General features: G+C 41.4%; 1 protein-coding gene across 3 annotated transcripts in view; it reads left to right on the top strand.

Annotated features, from left to right (window-relative positions):
• The first annotated feature begins 657 nt into the window (after nucleotides 1-657).
• Nucleotides 658-18,990, top strand: part of pparab (peroxisome proliferator-activated receptor alpha b) — a 35,094-nt gene continuing 16,761 nt past the window's right edge. The window contains exons 1-3 of one of the 3 annotated variants that reach the window (XM_051381900.1): nucleotides 658-884; nucleotides 15,648-15,896; nucleotides 18,571-18,734. In XM_051381900.1, coding sequence (XP_051237860.1) covers nucleotides 15,689-15,896; nucleotides 18,571-18,734 — 372 coding nt within the window. In that variant the 5' untranslated portion in view covers nucleotides 658-884; nucleotides 15,648-15,688. Of the gene's footprint in view, nucleotides 885-10,668; nucleotides 10,690-10,786; nucleotides 10,890-15,647; nucleotides 15,897-18,570; nucleotides 18,735-18,990 lie in introns of those variants that run through there. The other 2 variants (XM_051381902.1, XM_051381901.1) reach the window with 2 other exon arrangements.

Genomic DNA, 18,990 nt, shown 5'->3' with positions numbered 1-18,990 from the left:
TCATTGAAGTTATGTGTTGTTTATCTTTGTTTATCTTTGTGTAACTATTACTTAAATGTATTCTGATTCTCATGTAAGTGTTTCTCATTAAGCGAGACAATAAAGTTAGGGCTAATTTTTTATTGTGTTATTATACTGCAATTTTCCATAAATCTTCCTTTTTTTAAGTGTTTACAAAATGTCCTTTCAGGTATTGTTTAGTGTACATCACTACTTTTTTTTATTATTAATAATGTATCATTTAGTTATATGATCAGAACTCTACTCTAGAGTTTTACTGAACTGGGATTGCACTGAATTGAGAGCAAGAGAGAAAGGGAACACTTGGTTGACCCCGGGAATGTTATGTGAGGACAGTGATGTGGGTGTGCACGTTTTGCCAGCCTGTAGCCTATCCATTCACCAAGCTTCATTGTATCAGATTATCACACTGTAATCGATTAGCAATCCAACAATAACCCCCTGTTTTTTATGCAGTCAGCTTTAGCTTTGCACTGCAGGAAAGCGAGTAAAGCACTTTTTAAAGGGATAACTTGCTGTCACCATAGTTAGGGGGCGTCCGTCCACAGAGAAACCGCTGCGCTCTTTCTATTCGTCCAAACTATAGGTGTGTCAGGGGGTGTGCGCCTTCTCTCCGCCAGCTGTCAGTCATGAGGTCACTTCCTGCGGGTGTGAGCTCCATAGCTCTGCTTTGTATGGACATGGTGGGGGATTCTTGACAGCGGCAGCGCGGTTGGGAAACAAACGAGGACGCGGTTAGGGTCGGGGACCGTTTTGTTTTTTCTCCGTCCTCGCTCCTCACTCGATCCTGCACCGACCGCTTCTCAACCCAGCGACATTTTCCCGAGGATATGGCGGCTTCGGATTGGGCTGTCTACTGAAAGGTAGATGTCTTCATTTGGCCTTTTTTTATATATAGATATATACAAGAAGTGCACCCCTCCTGCAGCAGCTGGGAGACTTTATCTGTAAGGGAATTTGGTTTAATGCACAGAGGTGGTTGGAGCCCAGAAACGGCGCATGTTCTGTTTTATGTGTTTATCCAGTTTGCATGTGTTTGCAACCCTAAAACCCTGCACACGGTTTGTTTACAGGCAACTGGTTGCGAATTCATAAATTCTTGCAGGATTATGGGAGCATTGTTATTGCGTGGAGGCAGGCTAATCTGATCTCAGTTCGCACGCCTGCGCAGCTAAAGTGGCGCTCGCCTATCAATAGACAAATTCTCGATTCATTATAAAGCCATGCACCCAACACAAAGGCTATTTATCAGCTTGCTGGCACGCCTTATTACTATAATAGCAGTTATAAAGAAGCTGTGGGTTGCTCATTACTTGCATTTGTTGTTATGAAGGCGCCAAGTCAGCGTGTTTGGAGCACCGGTGATAATGACAGTAAGGTCAAATGCTGTCAATGCTGCGTGATACATTACATTACAATACATGCAGATGCTGTTTCCATCAGGACTGAAGGACTGGAGACATGGTGCTCCAACTGTTAGAGACACTTTTTGGCCTATTGAATCTAAATATTGTTTCCAAAATTTATCAAGGAGCTTCGTATTAGAGATGGAGTTTGTTGTCCTTTGTTACATAGTAAACAGAAGAAATGTGACAGGAAATGAGGGGAGTCAGAGATAGGGGGATGACATGCAACAAAAGTCCCCTGCTGGACTTGAACCTGCAATTTTATGATTTTATTTTTTTACGATATGGTCAGTGTCTTAGACCCCTTGCCTCCAGGACAGGTTTGAAATATTGCCTGGAAATCATAGATTTTATATACTTCACTACTTTTGCAGAACTTTACTGTGAAGTGTTCGATGAATAGATGGAGCAGGTGTAAATGTGTAGCTGCAGGTGCTGTTAAGTAACTGCTTAAATAACTCTGAAGCATCCCTTTCCCTCTCACTCTCTCCATCTGAGCGACTCCTTTCATCCTGTGTGAGCATTCATAGCCAAGTGACATAATTATTGATCGATTAATGTGTCTCAAACATGAAACCGTGGTTGCTTACCATGTGATGCCCAGTGATTGGAGTTCAGAGCTTACCAAACCAATTACATCTACACTGTTGCATGCAATGACTTAATCTAGGCAGGAACACGTCCATACATTTTGATTATTCAATTTGTCTCTGAATACTGTGAGGAAGACATTCTGCAGCTCAACTAATGATGTAGCCTTTCTTTGTGAAAGTGAAATTTGACCCAAATCCTGCTGTACCTGTCCCGTTGCCCTAATCAATAGGAATGCAGCCTTTCTTTTCCCACAAGTAGCAGGGTCCTGTTTGTAATTTGCAGGGGTTTTTTGCTCTCATAACTGCCCATTGCTTATTTGTTTTAGATTAAAATGCCTACAGTGGGGTCATAAAGTCTTTGACAGTGCCTTTTCTAGTCATTTACTTTGGTTACTTTTGTTTGATCGTGTTTTATTTTTATTTTGTTGCGTTAATTGTAAGGTGACATTAGGACTGACTATACCGCAGTGACTCCTGTCTGATATGTGCTGGTTGAATGTTTGTTTATGTTGGTTGGAAGAGACTTAAATCTTCAGTTATGATTGGAAAGTTACATCTGGAGGTCCAGCGTTTTGCTGACATGTTTCCTAAAAGTGAAACTTTGAAGGTGATCTGAGCACAGATGCTCTATTCTGCAGTCCAGTTCTAAATACACTGAGATACAACTCAGTCACCCTCTGTTTGCTAACCCTTAAAGCCAGTCTCCGCATTGACGTGGCATTTACCTTGGGATCAAAGGTCTTCACTCAGAACATTTTTTTACACACCCTATCATTATGGTGATTGTGGTTAAAAAACTATTAATAATTGTGTAATGTTTGACGGAGCCTCAAAGTGACAGTGTCTTTTATTTGTGATGGCTGAGCAAAGCAAGTTGAAAACATCAAGTTGAATATTCCCCCCCCTTTAGGCTGAAGAATAACTCACTTCATAGGCTAAAAATGTTCCAAGAGATAATATCAAAATCTGCATACCAAATCCTGATCAAATAGTAATAGTATTTTAACTTACTAGTGAATACCAAGTGGGTGCGGTTACTGCATCAGGGCAGTTATTTAAAAAATGTAAATATTAAATCTTTTCCTGTGATTTAGTGTTTTTTCCATTAAAAGTTCCAGCTATGCTGTCTTTATTCCATGCAGATTTAGGAACAGGGGCATGTGGCTCTCACTTGCACTAGTAAGTGGCTACTTTTTAAGGTGTGGTAAGTCTGTCGGTGCTTGTAATTAATCTTAAAGCTTCGCTATTGTAATCAGAGGGACACAGTGCATTTCAGACACCCTTATCTCTCATGCACAACACATGAAAAATGGCATTAGAAACAAACTGTGTGAACTCAGTCCCTGCCTAAACAAGTAGGGTTCTTTGAGTCAGCCTTAAGGGAACTTGACATGGTGTTTGTTTTTCTGTAGATAGTTTCTGTCCAGTTGAGCTGCAGCACTCTGACACAAACCTGTCTCCAGGAACCTGAGACCTGTAATCACCTTCTGCCTGGTTGCATTCTCAGCCTGGAGTCACAGTCTTTCAGATGCAAGAACAAGAACAGAGTGAAAGGCAAAGTCCTCAAACAGGACTTTCGGGTTCTGTTCTCAACTGCAGTCTTGAGTTTATCATTTGTCTCTGACCTATTTTGTCCCTGCATCACTGATGGCGAAGAGCAGTGGGCATTATTTTTGTATTAGATCCTAAAAATCCAGCATTTATTTTATGTATATTAAAAATTGTTGATGGAAATGTAATTACAAAAGGCTTGTCCACCTCTTGTAGACATTCACTGGCAAGGATCAGCGGGACCACTGCCGTGTTAGCAACTCTTCAGGTTCGAGGGCGCTTCTGGTATTTCTCACCTGTGAGAGCAACCCCAAAGAAATAAGCATCCACAGGAAGTGGATCTTGCACTGTAGGCCAGAGTATGCTTGAAACAAACTAGTTTGTACCAAGAGTCTTGCAACCACATTTAAAGGCAAACGTGATTGTACCAAAAAGCTTACCAACAAGAGGCAAGATGCGATCATTCAAATGGAAATAACATGGCTCACTTTTAGGTGGTCTGCCCTTGAAGAAATGTAAGTTGTTGCACTCATTTGAACACAAGAAAAGTGGCAAAAATTCAGACAACAGAGAAAGGTGTGGAGAGAGGAGTTTCAGATACTGAAGATCCAAGAAGCATTTCGTTAGAGGCCATGAGGGTTGCATTCAGACTGACAATAGCACTCACAAAACACCATCTGCTAATTCATGTCATTAGGGCTGCTGAATTGGCACAACAGGGGTCCTTATAGGGCTCTGGAAAAAGAGTTAAAACTTGGATCAACTTATCATCCAGCAGAATTGTATACATGTATACAGAAATGCAGAAATAGTTTAATTCTACTGTTTACTTCATAGTCATCAAGATGGAGAATAAAATAATTTTGCCACTGTGATAATCCTCAAAGTTGTGAAATCCCTCCTCATATTATACACAGCTGATGAGTGTTTTGGCGTCTGATAAGCCTTCAACCTCGTGGATGTGTTATTTAAACGGGACTTCCTGGATCAAATTTCACCCTCTCCTTGGTACCTGTAGTAACACACCCACACAAACCTACATCAGGTTTTTTTTACACAGTGCTATTTTCAGTCCAAGCGTGGTCTTTCTGGCTGTTTGTAGTCCCTTCTATGGTCTGTTTGTTTTGCAACTTGTGTCCTCTATCACCTCTTGTTTGACCTTCACCCTAGCCTGGTCTATTCCCCTTTGAGCCTTCCTTATGGTAAAGTCTCTCTGGGTTGAATAGGATTGATGCCCTCCAGCCAGACTTACAGTAAGCAGCTCTGGACAGGAGCTTGTCTGTGCTAATTATTGGGGAGGGATGCTGTATTTAAGCTGAATTTGTATGTTGAACCATGACAGGACTTGACAGGAGGATTGCTTGGGTCAAAGAAATGTCTTTCTCTCCCAATCCTGTGTTTCTGGTCCGCTTATGTAGCAGTCACAAATCTCTTCAACATCCTGTTTGTCTTTTGTTGTCTGTTGAGGCCTTGGGGCCTGAGCCTCATCCACGTGAGCTAAGGCCTGAAGAAATCCTCATCGATGACCCACCCGGTTCTTACCTACTCTCCCACTCTAATTATATCACTGGCAAATCCCACTCTCTTTCTGCTCCACTCATCCGCCCAGACAGAAATGTCTAATTGTTTTTTACTTCATTTAACTTTTTTGTAATGAGGCCTCGTATGTATTCATCTGATGTCAGCTTTGCTTGTTTTGGTGTAACAGAGGTCTTTGACTTAGTGTGGAAATTGACTGTGCTTATTAACATGACCGATAACTGTGCCAAAGATTGAGGCAGGGAATAGATTGCTATTCTTAAGGAACTTTATGAAAAGCAACATAATCATACAGTGATTTTATCAAGGTATCAGTTATATTTTATGTGTGTATGTGTGTGTATATATATATATATATATATATATATATATATATGTGAATGAATAGACCCTTGGAATGTCAACACCCTTTTCAATATTGCTGATTACAGCTTCTGCTTACTTGCTGCATGTAGGAAGCCAAAAGAGCATGTTGGGTTTTCGTCTCCGTAATCCCACTACAGTAGCAAATTAGTGTTGCTCTGTCACCAGGCCTGTGTGCTGCATGCCTCCCCACAAATACGTAGGCTGGTTTGGCAGCCAGAAAAGGGGAACTCAGGACTCCAGTGTCATGCTAGAAATGTAATAAGATGCACACAGCTGCCTGAGCATAGAGAAATGCTCCCAGCTTCATGTTGTTCTCTCAGTTTTTGTGATCTCTGCACTCTGGCAGTCCCCATACTATTGTCTTTCAGTAATGCAGAAACTCCCTTAAAACAGTTTTGGAAAGTCCTTGAACACACCTCAGCGCAAAGAAAGTAGCATGGGAGAAGATTCAAGACTTATTGATGCCTTATTAAAGTGAAGATGTGACTGGTGATTATATTTATTGTTGATTAATCTGTAGATTATTGTTATGACCTACTGTCTAATGGCTACTACAAGTTGCCAGATGGCACAATTGCTGATCAATTAATTGAGTTATCATTTTCAGCTTTTAACTACAGTGTACTTCCAGAATGACTCCTGCACATTCAACTAAGAATTTAAATCCCCTGTAGTGTTGTAGCCTATTTACTGCCCTCCTAAATCAAGCAGTGTGTAAAATGTTGTATATTTCTTGGCAGCAATGTGTTCAAGGTGGTTAGTCAAAGTTCGCAGGGCTACAGACTGCGAGCATTGTCTGCTGTCCTGGTGTCCCTTTGTTTCCAGGGGGACATGGGTTTTGTATCTTGGCAGAGTCTAAGGGGACAGAGCAACTGGTAGAGCAGTACGCACTCACTTGAACATTCCCTTCTCTCTGGCACCAGCAATGATATCTACATTGTGTTGATCACATGTCTAATATTTTTACACACCAGACCGCTTCCCAAATATGAATCTGCACCGCAGACACACTTGTGCATAATATTCAAACTTCAAACTTCTGAGCTCTAGAATGTTATTTTCCCACTCTAACATTGTTTACTAGCACTTGCGTGAACGTTGTGGAGACAAAGCCATATCTATGTGTTGCATTTCATATCCAGTGGAAAATGCTAAGTACTAGCAACATTTTTGTATGACAGTTGTGCCATCTAGTACAGTTGCTGGGTATCAGTATATTATGCAATGGGAGGAAAATCAGTAGAATTTAATAAACACAATAAAACAATAGCAAACATCATAAAACAAAATGGAGGTTGAGGCGACTCGTATGGGCAATATAGTTGACTTACGAAGGCGCTTTATGGTGCTGTTGGTCCAGTTTAATATGCAAGTGCTGCTTGCTGTCTTGTTACACCAGCCCTACATCTGTCAAGTGATAAAAGCAGCTGGAAAAGATTTCAGCAGTTTCCCCACTCTGATATTTACAGTTTGGATGTACTGCTGGGAGGTTTTGTAATGGTGGCCTGCTTGATCTTTGTGACTGATTTGGAAATAAGAACAAAGTGGCAGCCAGGAACCAGCATTTGGCACTGTATGGAGGTGTTGCTTAAGGACAGTGTTGTTAGCGATTGGTGATTTTAGCAGCTGGGAACAGTTTGGGTTGAGTCTGCCAATCCTTTAGCTGCAAATACATCTAACACACTTGGGTAGCTAGTAAAGCTGTGGCTATACTGCAGGTCAGGGTTACAAAGCAGCTGTGTCATTACGCCATTTGACCTTATACTGATCATCATATCAAAATAGACAATCTATTAATAACTACCAGTATTTCATGGCCATTTGTTGAAAACCACTATCCTTGCCTTCTTTTGTCATATTTCTCCGATACAGACAAAGATGCTCCATGTAATCGGATTCATTGTAAATCAGCATGTAGCCTTATTGTCCTTTAGTGTTTAACAGGATATTGGGAACTAATATTTATCTAATACTTATGGTATAAAGGGTTTAATTTATCAGCCAAGCTAACAGCTGAAGATGCCTCATCCCTTGAGCCTTAGTTAAACATACTTTAGAAATAAACTGTATCAATCTAAACCTTAGCCAAAACATTTAAAACTGTTACCAGTAAACATCTAGCTTTATTACAAGTCATGACAACAGTCTGTGTGGTATGCAGTCAACACACCCAAGTCCTCTGTCTAAATTCAGATTTCTGGGGGGTATTTTTTTTTACCCAAACTGACAACCACAGCTATTTGTTGTCTTTTTTGCATATGGAGAATTTCCCCCGTAAATTTCATGTGCTTGTTTTGGCTCCACAACACATAGACACACATGCAGGCACACTTTCCACCACGTAATGATGTGCTATAAACAGCAGCGTGAAGGGTCGGGTCGCTGTAGACCTTTAAGGTAACGTGATACACTGTCACATTGCACCTTCTGCAGTGTTTTATGGTCAAATTGTATTGGCTCTGTCTTGTGAACGTGCGTGAACATTTAATTATTATTTTGACACTGAACACGCTGTCAGTGCAGAGGTCAGAGTCCACTGGGGTTTATGTAACTTACTGTTTTATTTCTCAACTCAATGAAACAGTGGGTTGTAGCCAAAGCAAGAGCTGACCTTAAGTAACACAAATAATAAGTCCTGTCCATTTAGAAATAGAATAACTGAGAAACATGCAAGCTTGCTCAGTAGTGTATAACAGTAGAGCTGCAACCATTAGTCCTCTAATCAATTAGTTGATCGACAGAAATTTAATCGGCAACTATTTTGGTAATTGATTAATCGTTTAGGGGATTTTTCATGCAAAAATGGCAGAAAATGCTGTTTTCAACCTTTCAAATATAGATATTTACTGTTTTATATATTATTAAACTGAATATCTTTTGGGACATTTTTCACTATTTTCTGACATTTTATAATACCAATAACAATTAATTGATTAATCTAGAAAATTGTCTGCAGATAAATTGATAATGAAATTAATCGACAGTTGCAGCCCTAAAGTCATAGAATATTACGTGCTGTACATTGTTGTCCCAGTGGCTTCATTCAGCAAAAATACTTCTAAGATTTTATACACTGATCAGCCATAACATTATGACCACTGACAGGTGAAGTGAATAACACTGATTATCTGGTTATCATGGCACCTGTCAGTGGGTGGGATATATTAGGCAGCAAGTGAACTATTTGTCCTGAAGTTGATGTGTTAGAAGCAGGAAAAACGAGCAGCATGAGGATTTGAGCGACTTTGACAAGGGCCAAATTGTGATGGCCAGACGACTTGATCAGTGAATCTCCAAAACTGCAGCTCGTGTGGGTTGTTCCCGGTCTGCAGTGGTCAGTACCTATCAAAAGTGGTCCGAGGAAAGATAAGCGGTGAACCGGATACAGGGTCATGGGTGGCCAAGGCTCATTTATGCACATGATGAAGGTGTCAGAACACACAGTGTATCACAGTTTGTTGGTATGGGGCTGTGTAACATTATGACTACCAGGGAAGCCAGGTGGTCAGAATGTTATGGCTGATCAGTGTATAAAAACTGTTATACACTCATGGAGATAAATAATAACAAAAAACAGTTGTTCAAAAATCTATTTTAATATTTTCTTTCTCGGATTACACACCTGTACATGATGCGAACACCAAGCCATGAAAATGTCATGTAAATCACATCACAATAGCCATACAAGGCTTACTTCTTTTTGCCAGTAGGTGGCGCTATGACAGTGACTGAATATTGGCACATAAATGTGTTCAGGACAGGGCTCTTTATAAACATGTGAAGTTTGGGGCCTAGCACTGGCCTTAGGGGTTCCTTTTTCATGGCAAAATGGCCATTTTCGATACAAAGCCACAAACGGGAAATGACAAAAATTTGACATAAAATTCAAAATGTCAGACTTCCTCTTGGATTTAGCATATGGCTCCAACAGGCCTTTTTGTACATCTACACATGAAACACGTGCCTACTGATTTTTTTTTTAGACATGCTGATGAAAAGAGCTGCCTGGGCTGTTTTTTGAATTGTTGTGGTCACAACAAGTCCTATGTCATGGCGACTTTGTTGAGTCATTTTGCCAAGCCAATGTGCGGAACCCATTACGTACGAAAATTTTCGCCATTGTTGCATTTTGTGTGTCGTTTCATGAGTTTTCAAGCATGTTGCGGCCAAAAATGTGATTCAATTGGGGGAAAAATAAAAAAATCTTATATCATACTACATATCATGTATAATTATATATTTGAACCTTGTCTTTTAAGCCAACATGGATGTGAAGCTCTTAACATGCACTGTAAAAATAGACATTTGTACATCTTCAATTCTTTGACATCTGTGCAAACAGTGTGCTAGATGGAGCTTGTTATCTCAACTGTTTCCAAAGTGAAGAATGGCACTGAACATGCTTTAATCCTAAAAAAAAAATAATTTATATACTTTACATCACAACTTAACATTTTGCAAACCATTCTGCTGTGTTTAAGAACTTTGAATGTATTTTCTCCATGGCACCATTGTTTCCATTCATTTCTGTATAATATGAAAATCTAATGGCAAACCCTTAAATTGTGTAATCCACCATTTAAAGTCTGCTATTTATGTCAAAATGACACTGCCGTTTTAAGGTAATGTAGTGCAGAAATTAATCTGCAGATAATTTGCACTGCTTAATGTTGATGGTTTAAGCAACTCAAGTAAGTTTGCTAATACATTTTCATATTGTACAAAAATTAATGGAAACCAGTGGATGTCTGGAAATTCGAGAATAATACATTAAAGCATTTATAGCATGCATTTGAAATAAGTCATAAAATTATTTCTAGTTAAGGAGCTACATTTTTAACCCAGTTAGTTTGGACCTACCAGTCTTAAAATATCAGACACAATGTGCTGTGGTCTTTAACTATCATTTGCCCTGAAATTACAAGGTAAGTGACCTGATAACAGGATGATTGAACTGTCATACAGCTCATCTGTCTCAGACTACAGCTAAAGTCCAATCACTTCCCTGGGCTGTACTTTGGTCAATCTCCATAACGATAAGAGGGCGCCGGCCAGCATATCAGCCCTGAGTGATAAAGGTTCACTCAAGTGTTTACGCTGCAGTCACGGTCCAGGCTGAGTTCTTCAAACAAATGGACAGGCGGACCTGGCGGGACAGCCCCATCAGCCCATATTCCTGCTCTAATACCACCCCTGGGGCCTTCTTCTAACAGGTCTGTCAGCGCTCAGACCACAGGATGGGTGGATTAAACATTAACCTATGGTCCACTCTCTCACACACACACACACACACACACACACACACACACACACACACACACACACACCAAATGATCATACAAGCTCTTGGAAAGAGCTGGGTGTCATGCTGTCAGGGACCAAAGTTGGATGGAAAACTTTTTGGACGTGGAAGGTAGGACAATAGTGTAAATTATTACTGAGTTTTGACATTCTATAAACTCTACTAACTGTCTTCAAAGAAAAATATTTTATAGGAACAATACTGTTTTTATTCTAACAACAGAAAAATAGTACAGCAAATCTTCTTTTATCTCTTCTCAGTGCTAAGGTATGTTCCCCTGTACTTGGAAGGTCCGCTGTGTTTTTTCCACTCCTTGGAGAGACAAGCCCTTACACACCTCTAATATCTTGATCTGTAGCCATTTTTTATCTGGGTTTCCTTGTCATCACAATCTTTGTTGCCCTCGTTGATGGATGTAAAAAATCATGAGGCTTTATTGGATGCCCCAGAGACAATAGTGAATCATAGAAGCTGTGTGATGCAATACTTTTCAGTTATCAGCTGAGGCTTGTGTGGATGTAGAGATGCCACAGGATCACTCGAACATGATGATCTCCTTTAAGTGCAGTACTTCTTGAATGATTGATATCACTACTGAGGCCATCAGCTCAACAGTGCAGGTGATTTGTAGATCATTTTCTTGAAGATTTCAGACTGCTGTGTAAACTGACTTCATGCTGTTCTATGTCCTTTCCTGTTGGGAGAGTAGGAGGCCGTCTACACGCCTGGGTCACGTTCAGAGCATGTTTATCTGCCACAGCCAGAGCTTACCAGCATCCCTCGTGTCCTTTCCAACTAATGTGGAACTTGACTGCGATGGATGAGCGTAACATGGGGGGCTGGGTGAACATGCTGTGCAGAAATCCATCAGACTGTATGGATTATTTATGCTCCACGCATACATCCGGCTGAGTGATTACTGGTACAGACTTGCTAACCTACAAGTCTGTGATGGGATTTATTGATTTGAGTGAGATTGAATCCCAGTGGTAGTAGCTTGTAACTGCCTTCACATGCCTGCTGCCCGCCCTCCGTTGCTGATTTCAAAGCGTGATCCGTGTGTCGGCATTGCCATGGCATCGTCATGGCGACCTCGGTGGCTCTCAGTTAGTGGTCTTTTGTTAGTGTAACCCGCCCTCCTCCCCTTTTGGACCCTAACCCACACAAACACGTATGACCTTGCTCATCTTCCTCTCAGTGTGCGCAGTGCCCTCAGTGGGCTTGGTTGAGTGAGCACAAGAGAGGTCTTGACCTTAAAGGACAAAGACTTGCTGTTACCGTAGAAACCTGTTTTCTTTCTCTCACTGCCTCACTTGCTCACTCTGTCCCACACACTGCTGATAAAGACCCTGTAATGTAGCCGTAGTGACATTCCCCTCAGCCCCCTGTGTCTCTCTCTGTCTTTGTCGGTCTCAATCCACAAGACCTCTGCAGTCTGCAGCTTAAGCGGCTCTGTGTGTTTACATTCTCGTGTTATGTTGGTGGCAACACAAGGTTTGCTTGATCCACCACTTCATAGATGGTGGTAGGGGGTCATAAGTTCAGAAAAGGACTTGTGTCATATGTGTTATTTAAATATAAAGTCATGCATGCAATGGATGTGTGTTGACACATATATACATACATACGGACGGATTGACACACTGTATATGTGGGCCGTGACTGTGTGTAAACTTAACTGATCTCAGAAAAAATAAAATGTAATACTCTGCTTGCCCGAATTTGTATCTTCTTACAAGACTAGATAATAACTTGCCCCAGTAAATGGAGTGTTATGTGAACTGACAGCATGGATGTTAATCAAGCTGTAGCCAAGATTCTTCTTTATTTTTCCCCTTGAAGCAGTATAATAATGAGACAGTGCTGAGTGAAGTGAGTGTATGAAACAGGATGTCCTCTAAAGGAAGACCTGAGGGTCAGGAGCTAGAGGCTGAATGCTAAAGAGGTTTGCTTGCGTAGCCGAGCTAACACTGCCTCCATTCAGAATTACAAGTGTAATGTAGAGTGAGTATCTCACTAAAGCGGCTCACTCGCATGCCAAGTTTCTTTTCGTGGAGAGTAGTCTTCTCAATGACTGGGAATCTATACTATACAATTCAGTTTAGGTCCTCAGGGCTGTGATTCTTGATGATAAAATTTAGTTTGTTGTGATTTCTCTACCCGCTGATACTTCATGTCTAGAAATTTCATGCAATGTGAATCATATGTGCTGTCTTTACGAATGGCTCCAGCTCTAAAACGTTTGGATTCATATCCATGCTTGTACCATTACATTATCATAATGTTTTCAGTAGACATCAGGATGTCATATTTACAAAATACACCACCATGTGTCACATCGTGCATACCAAATTACCATAAAGCTCCCTCATTAATATATCTGCAAAAGCGTAAGTGTGCTGAGACATTTGCTTTCAGTGCAGGAGCTGACTTTTTTGTTTTCGTGCCATGAGCTTTCAAGGTAGCTCCAAACTGAGAAACAAACAAGAGTGATTGATGTAAACTTAGACAGCATTTTGCGTCACAACAATTCAGATTGTGTAAGACAATGTGCTCTGTGATTTTAAAAAATGGCTCATCCATCCATGCTATACCATGTGGCTGGACTTTGAGCCAGGTCTTGTTGTATAGCTGTTGTTGTTATGACGTATTTTTCTTTGTTTCAGTCATGTCACTGGTCTGCTTTTGGTCATGCTTCCCGCTAGTCGCCCACCGACCCTGCAAGCCATAGGGACCTTCTCAAGGTTCATCCATTTTTTCCCTCCTACTTGAAGGGTTAAATTGTGACCGACAGAGATTATTATTTTTATTATTAACAGTCACATAACTCATTTCACGTTCACTTAATCTATTGTATTTTCCTTCTGCACTTGAGGCGAAACTATTCAAATGACTAATGGTATCAGAGGCTGCATCAATGGAATACCATTCATTTCTCTCATTAGATCTTTTAAATAGACTCACAGGGAGCACTGAGAGCAAACAGTTTCAGCATGCACTCATTTTCCCTTCTCAGCAGCCTACAGTACATTACACACTACTAGTCAATTTAAAGGTCCAGTGTGTAGGATTTTGTGTCATATAGCAGTGTAGCTGCAGATCACTACTCCCTCGCTTCACACTCCCCCTCCAAAAGCGCAGGAGAAACTATGGTGGTCACAAACACACGAAAAATGCAAATGCCCCTATCTAGAGCCAGTGTTTGTTTGTCCTTCCTGGGCTACTGTAGAAACATGGCGGCCTCCATGGAAGGCGACCCGTACCATCTATAGATAAAAGGATCATTCTAAGATAACAAAAACGTAACGATTCCTCTGTTCAAGTGATTATACACTAATGAGAACATAGTTATGCATATTATATCATATTTTTGCCTCCTAAATGTTACACACTGAACCTTTTTTAAGGTTAAACTTAAGGCGGTAATGTGTAATGGTGTGGAATGGCTGAGAACAACCAGCAGCTGCTGTCTTGTAGCCACATAGCCACCCTCACCCCCATCGCCCATCGCCCACCTCCCCCGTGTAATGTTCTTAGCAGGGCCCGATGGAAAGGGCTTACTGAAGATTGACCTAGTTTAGATACGGATGTATGAAGTCCTAATGTGCAATATGAGGTCCATTCCCACTGCCAGTCTTAAGCTTAGCCACCAAGACAAGCCTACTTCTTAGTGCACTTCTATGTGTATCTCATAGCTCCTCCCACATGCAATTCAGCAAATTCTCACCCATCTACTGCACAAGCCAGTCTGTCATGTCTCTTCTAGCCAACCCCAGACCTAGCCTTCCTGTTACAGCACAGCCTAAGCCAGCCCAGTGACCTACATTCATCTCTCCAAACGTCTCTATGCCTCACTCTGTCTCTCTGTCCTCTGTCTTTCTCTTTCTGCAGCACTTCGAGTTAGGGATATGGTTGCTGTATTTGGGGTGAATAGCTCAGAGGAGCGGAGGGGCCTGTGTTGTGTCATAAGATACTCCATGTCCTTCATTCCTTTACTGCCCGTTGACCCAGAGCGACGTGCAGCACCTGTTGGTGTGGATGGCCACATGTTGCATCAGCACTGCTCATTGGGCCTAAATGTCACTTTGTGGTGTTGATATTGATAATGATGTTATCAGTTTTAGGCATGCTAGCAGCATGATGTTATGGATGGCAATGTTGGCAAGTTGGTCCACCAACAGCTATTGGATGGATTGCCACAAAGTTGTCTACAGACATTCATGGTGCCCTAACAACTTTAGTGATCCCCTAACTTTTCTTCTAGGGCCGCCAGCAAAATGCTCACTAATCTAGTAACATGTACTTGATAGATTAGTAAATAATTTGGTACAAACATTCATAGTTCCCAGATGATGTCCTAATGACTGTATAGAAACCCCTTAACTTCCTCTTGTTTTACAGTGAGGTTGCAATATGTGGTCTTAACAATGGATGGATTGCCATTTTTGCATACACTTGTATCCTCCCCAGGATGAATTGTAATCAGTTTGGTGATCCCCTGACTTTACATTTTGCACCATCGTCACTTCAAAGTTCTAATTTGCCCAATACTTTTAAACTATGCCATAAACGTTGGTTTATGACCAGATGCCTGCAAGTCTAATACTAGCAAATGTTAGCAATGCTAACATGCTACGGTGGTGAACATGGTAAACATCATACCTGCTTAACATCAGCATATTAGCAAGCTTACATTAGCATTTAGCACAAAGCACTGATGTGTCTAATTACAGCCACACAGAACTGCTAGCATGAATGTAGACTCCTAGTCGCTAGAAATCTCTAAAGGTGACCTTAGAAATTAATCTTCCTCTGTCATCTATTTGACCTCTTTGTCTCCCCCCCTCTTCCCCTGTCCTCTGTTTCCAGTCTGATGAGTGAGAGTGCCGGCAGCCCGCTCCTCCACCGCAATGGTCGACATGGAGAGCCACTACCATCCCCCTTCACCCCTGGAGGACTCGGTGTTAGGCAGCCCACTGTGCGCCGATGACGACTTCATGGGCGGCATGGAGGAGCTCCAGGACATCTCCCAGTCCGTTGACAACGATGCCATCAGCTCCTTTGATGTCCCCGAATACCAGTCCTCCAGCAATGGCTCTGAAGGTTCAACTGTTCTAGGTGAACTCTCATTACCACTGAATTGAAATTATCTCTTTAGATTATTAATGATATGGTGAGATGGCAATGTGGGGTTTACTAATTTTATCGTGTCCCTGGCAGCTCAGTGTAATCTGTTTGCCGTTGTTGTTGTTTTCAGAGTAGGGGTCCCTCAGTTTAGCCCCATAATCCCCAATTGGCTCCAACTGAATGTTCGGAAAGGATATTAACTTCAGCTAATTTAACCTCTTGCCTTAACGTGCCACAAAGCTACAGTATAAGACAGACCTTTCTTTACTTTATTGTCTGACTCGCCCACTTTTTTACCCCTTTGGAAAATAATCCCTTGATCTTAATCAGTTCTGTGTCTTACTGAGTGTCTTGAAGTATTTTCCTGCCCAGTTCTTCCATATTTCCTCCTTATTTTTACCCCTTATTCTCTGTACTCCCTTGTTTTACCTCTCTGTGATCCTCCAGTGTTTCTCCTCGCTCCATGTCAAATGAGGAATTCACACATTCCTCAGTCACCATGCACCACCTCTCAGGAAACATCCATTTTGCTGCTGTGTTTCCTCCTTAAGTCACATGGACATCTGGGAAATGTATGCTACTACCAAATTATGCAACAAGTGAAGAAGTTAATAGTTCAGAAAGAATTAATGGAAGAATAGAGGGTGAGGGTGGGGGAGAAGGACAGAAAGGAGTAAAGAGGGGGAAGTATGCATAGAAGGCATCACAGAAACGTTTAATGATGTCATGGAAAAGTCAGTGAGAGGGTGTTTAGGATTTATGGGTGTTTGCGAGCACATGAGAGACAGGAGCAGAAGAAACACTGACATGCTTTTTTCATCCACATGCTGCTGAAACATGTGCACTTGCACCAGACAGGAGCACAGCTTCAGGTCCGCTGCCAAATGCTGCTTATCCCCGTTCTGGCGTCCTTTGACCAACTCATGTGGCTTGACTTAGTGCCACTGTTTTGTATGTACCATTTCATCTTTGCTATTTGTGTACCAAGCGAGTTCTACCAACCATGATCCCTTCACAAGGTGGAAATAGAAAACAGTTGGCAACCTATGGCAAGCCCCATGACCTGTCGTCCTTGAGGACGATCAGTAATATTACTCCAATGCTGTTATGCTCTTGACAAGCAGCACACCACATACGGCATGTTAATATCTCTGAGTAAATAGTTGCTGTGATGGAACAGACTGTCTTTGTCGGGGCAAAGGGGTCAAATTGTACTTAAGTTCCAGTAGTTCTTTGCCAGAGGGAGATAATAATTCACAGTAGGGATGCAATCATTAAAATAGACACAGTTGCACATTTTATTTTTACTCAAAATAATGATTGATTTGTTGTCAGATTGTGGTGGTAAAATCTGCTTGTATAACTCCGTATGATAGAGTCAATAATTGTTGTACTTTTATGAACTATTAAATTTGATTCGCCAAATGGGCGAGGGTATGTCTGGAATGAAATAGTTCATACAAAGTATCATCCAATCACATCTCAAGGCAAACAACTTTATAGTTGCTCTGTTGTCATAGAGACAGACTTGATTAATTGTACAAATGAGGATAGGGCAGCATGCTTTTGGACAGTCTCCTCTCAAAGGCTTCTTGGTGTTACAGCCAAGAAGTGACTTTAAGAATGAAAAAAAGACAACTTGAAAGACAAATTCAAACTCCTGTATACTTTCTCACATTCACACACCTGACCAATCACTGTGTGAAGTGGGCATTCTTGTCGTTTTGTCGATTTCACACAAAAAGTGTCAACTCCCAGAGTTCTGATACTGTAAATGTGTTAGAGGAGAGGGTTTCAGGCGCTGTTTGACATTCTGACAACCGCTTTTATTTTAGTTTTTATAACAGGGTTATACATTCAATAGCCTTAACAGTGTGTTGTTCAGATAAATTAATGTGACTGACAGCCACTTCTTTTTTTAAAGTTTTTTTTTTGGCCTTTTATTGCCTTTATTTATAGTGACAGCCGAAGATAGACAGGAAAAGGGGGGCAGAGAGAGAGTGGATGACACGCACAAAGGGCCGCAGGTCGGATTTGAACCCGGACCGCTGCAGCAACTCCGTACATGGGTCTCCAGCTCTACCAACAGAGCTAACCAGGCGCCTGACAGCCACTTCTTTAAGCATGCTGATGGCTAAAGTCTACAGGAAATGCACATTACACAAAGATTTGCAGAATGTTTCTCTATAAAAGTGTGTATATATATATATATATATATATAAAAGTTGCAGTGCGAATGAGAGGCTGAACTAGTTGAGATAGTCTGCACAAAAATTAGGCTTTCCTCAAAAACAGCTGCTAAGTTTCTCTCAAGCCAGGTGCTTTTTTCCTCTGGATCTGCCTTGTGCAGGAAATGGGATTTGTTTGTGGATTTCTTGGCCGAAATGGCAAAAATCTGCACTCTGGTTTTTGAACAACAATGGAAGTCTATGGCACAGAGAGATAAGCTATATCAGACTTTGGCTGCCCAGCAAATACTTAGTAGGATCAGTTAATTGCTCATTTTGGCATTTTTGTGAATTTTGTTGACAATAACAAAAACACACAATATCACTAGATAGACTAGACCATTAATTGGCTATCAGTGCAGATGTTGCCTTAAGATGTGTGCATTAGTCAGGGGCAATAGTACACATATAATCAACCTCGTGCCTGTGTTTTGTAGATGCCCTGACGCCAGCATCCAGCCCATCGTCGGTTGTTTACGGGATGGCAGCGGGCCCCGAGGAGTTCTCCACTTCCTCATCGTCACTCAACCTAGAGTGTCGAGTTTGTGCTGACCGTGCCTCGGGCTACCACTACGGAGTCCACGCCTGCGAGGGCTGCAAGGTGAGACGAAGATTACACACATGAATTATACAGTCAAACAAGTGATTTCAGGGCACAGAATTAGCACCAGCTGGTAAAATATGCAAGCAGCTGGTAGATTTGCTTCCCTCTGCCCAAAAAAAACAATGGTAATCTTTTTAGTGGCTTGTAAAATCTGAACAGTCACTAGCCATTTGGCAAGTGGACAAAAGATAAAACCGATGCACTTTAGACATCAGCCGCCACCCCCCCCCACGCCACAGTGACAATAACTCAA

Source organism: Dicentrarchus labrax, unplaced genomic scaffold, assembly GCF_905237075.1.
Source record: "Dicentrarchus labrax unplaced genomic scaffold, dlabrax2021, whole genome shotgun sequence".
In the NCBI taxonomy this organism is placed as follows: domain Eukaryota; kingdom Metazoa; phylum Chordata; class Actinopteri; family Moronidae; genus Dicentrarchus; species Dicentrarchus labrax.
This window is presented reverse-complemented; position numbering and strand designations above follow the sequence as displayed.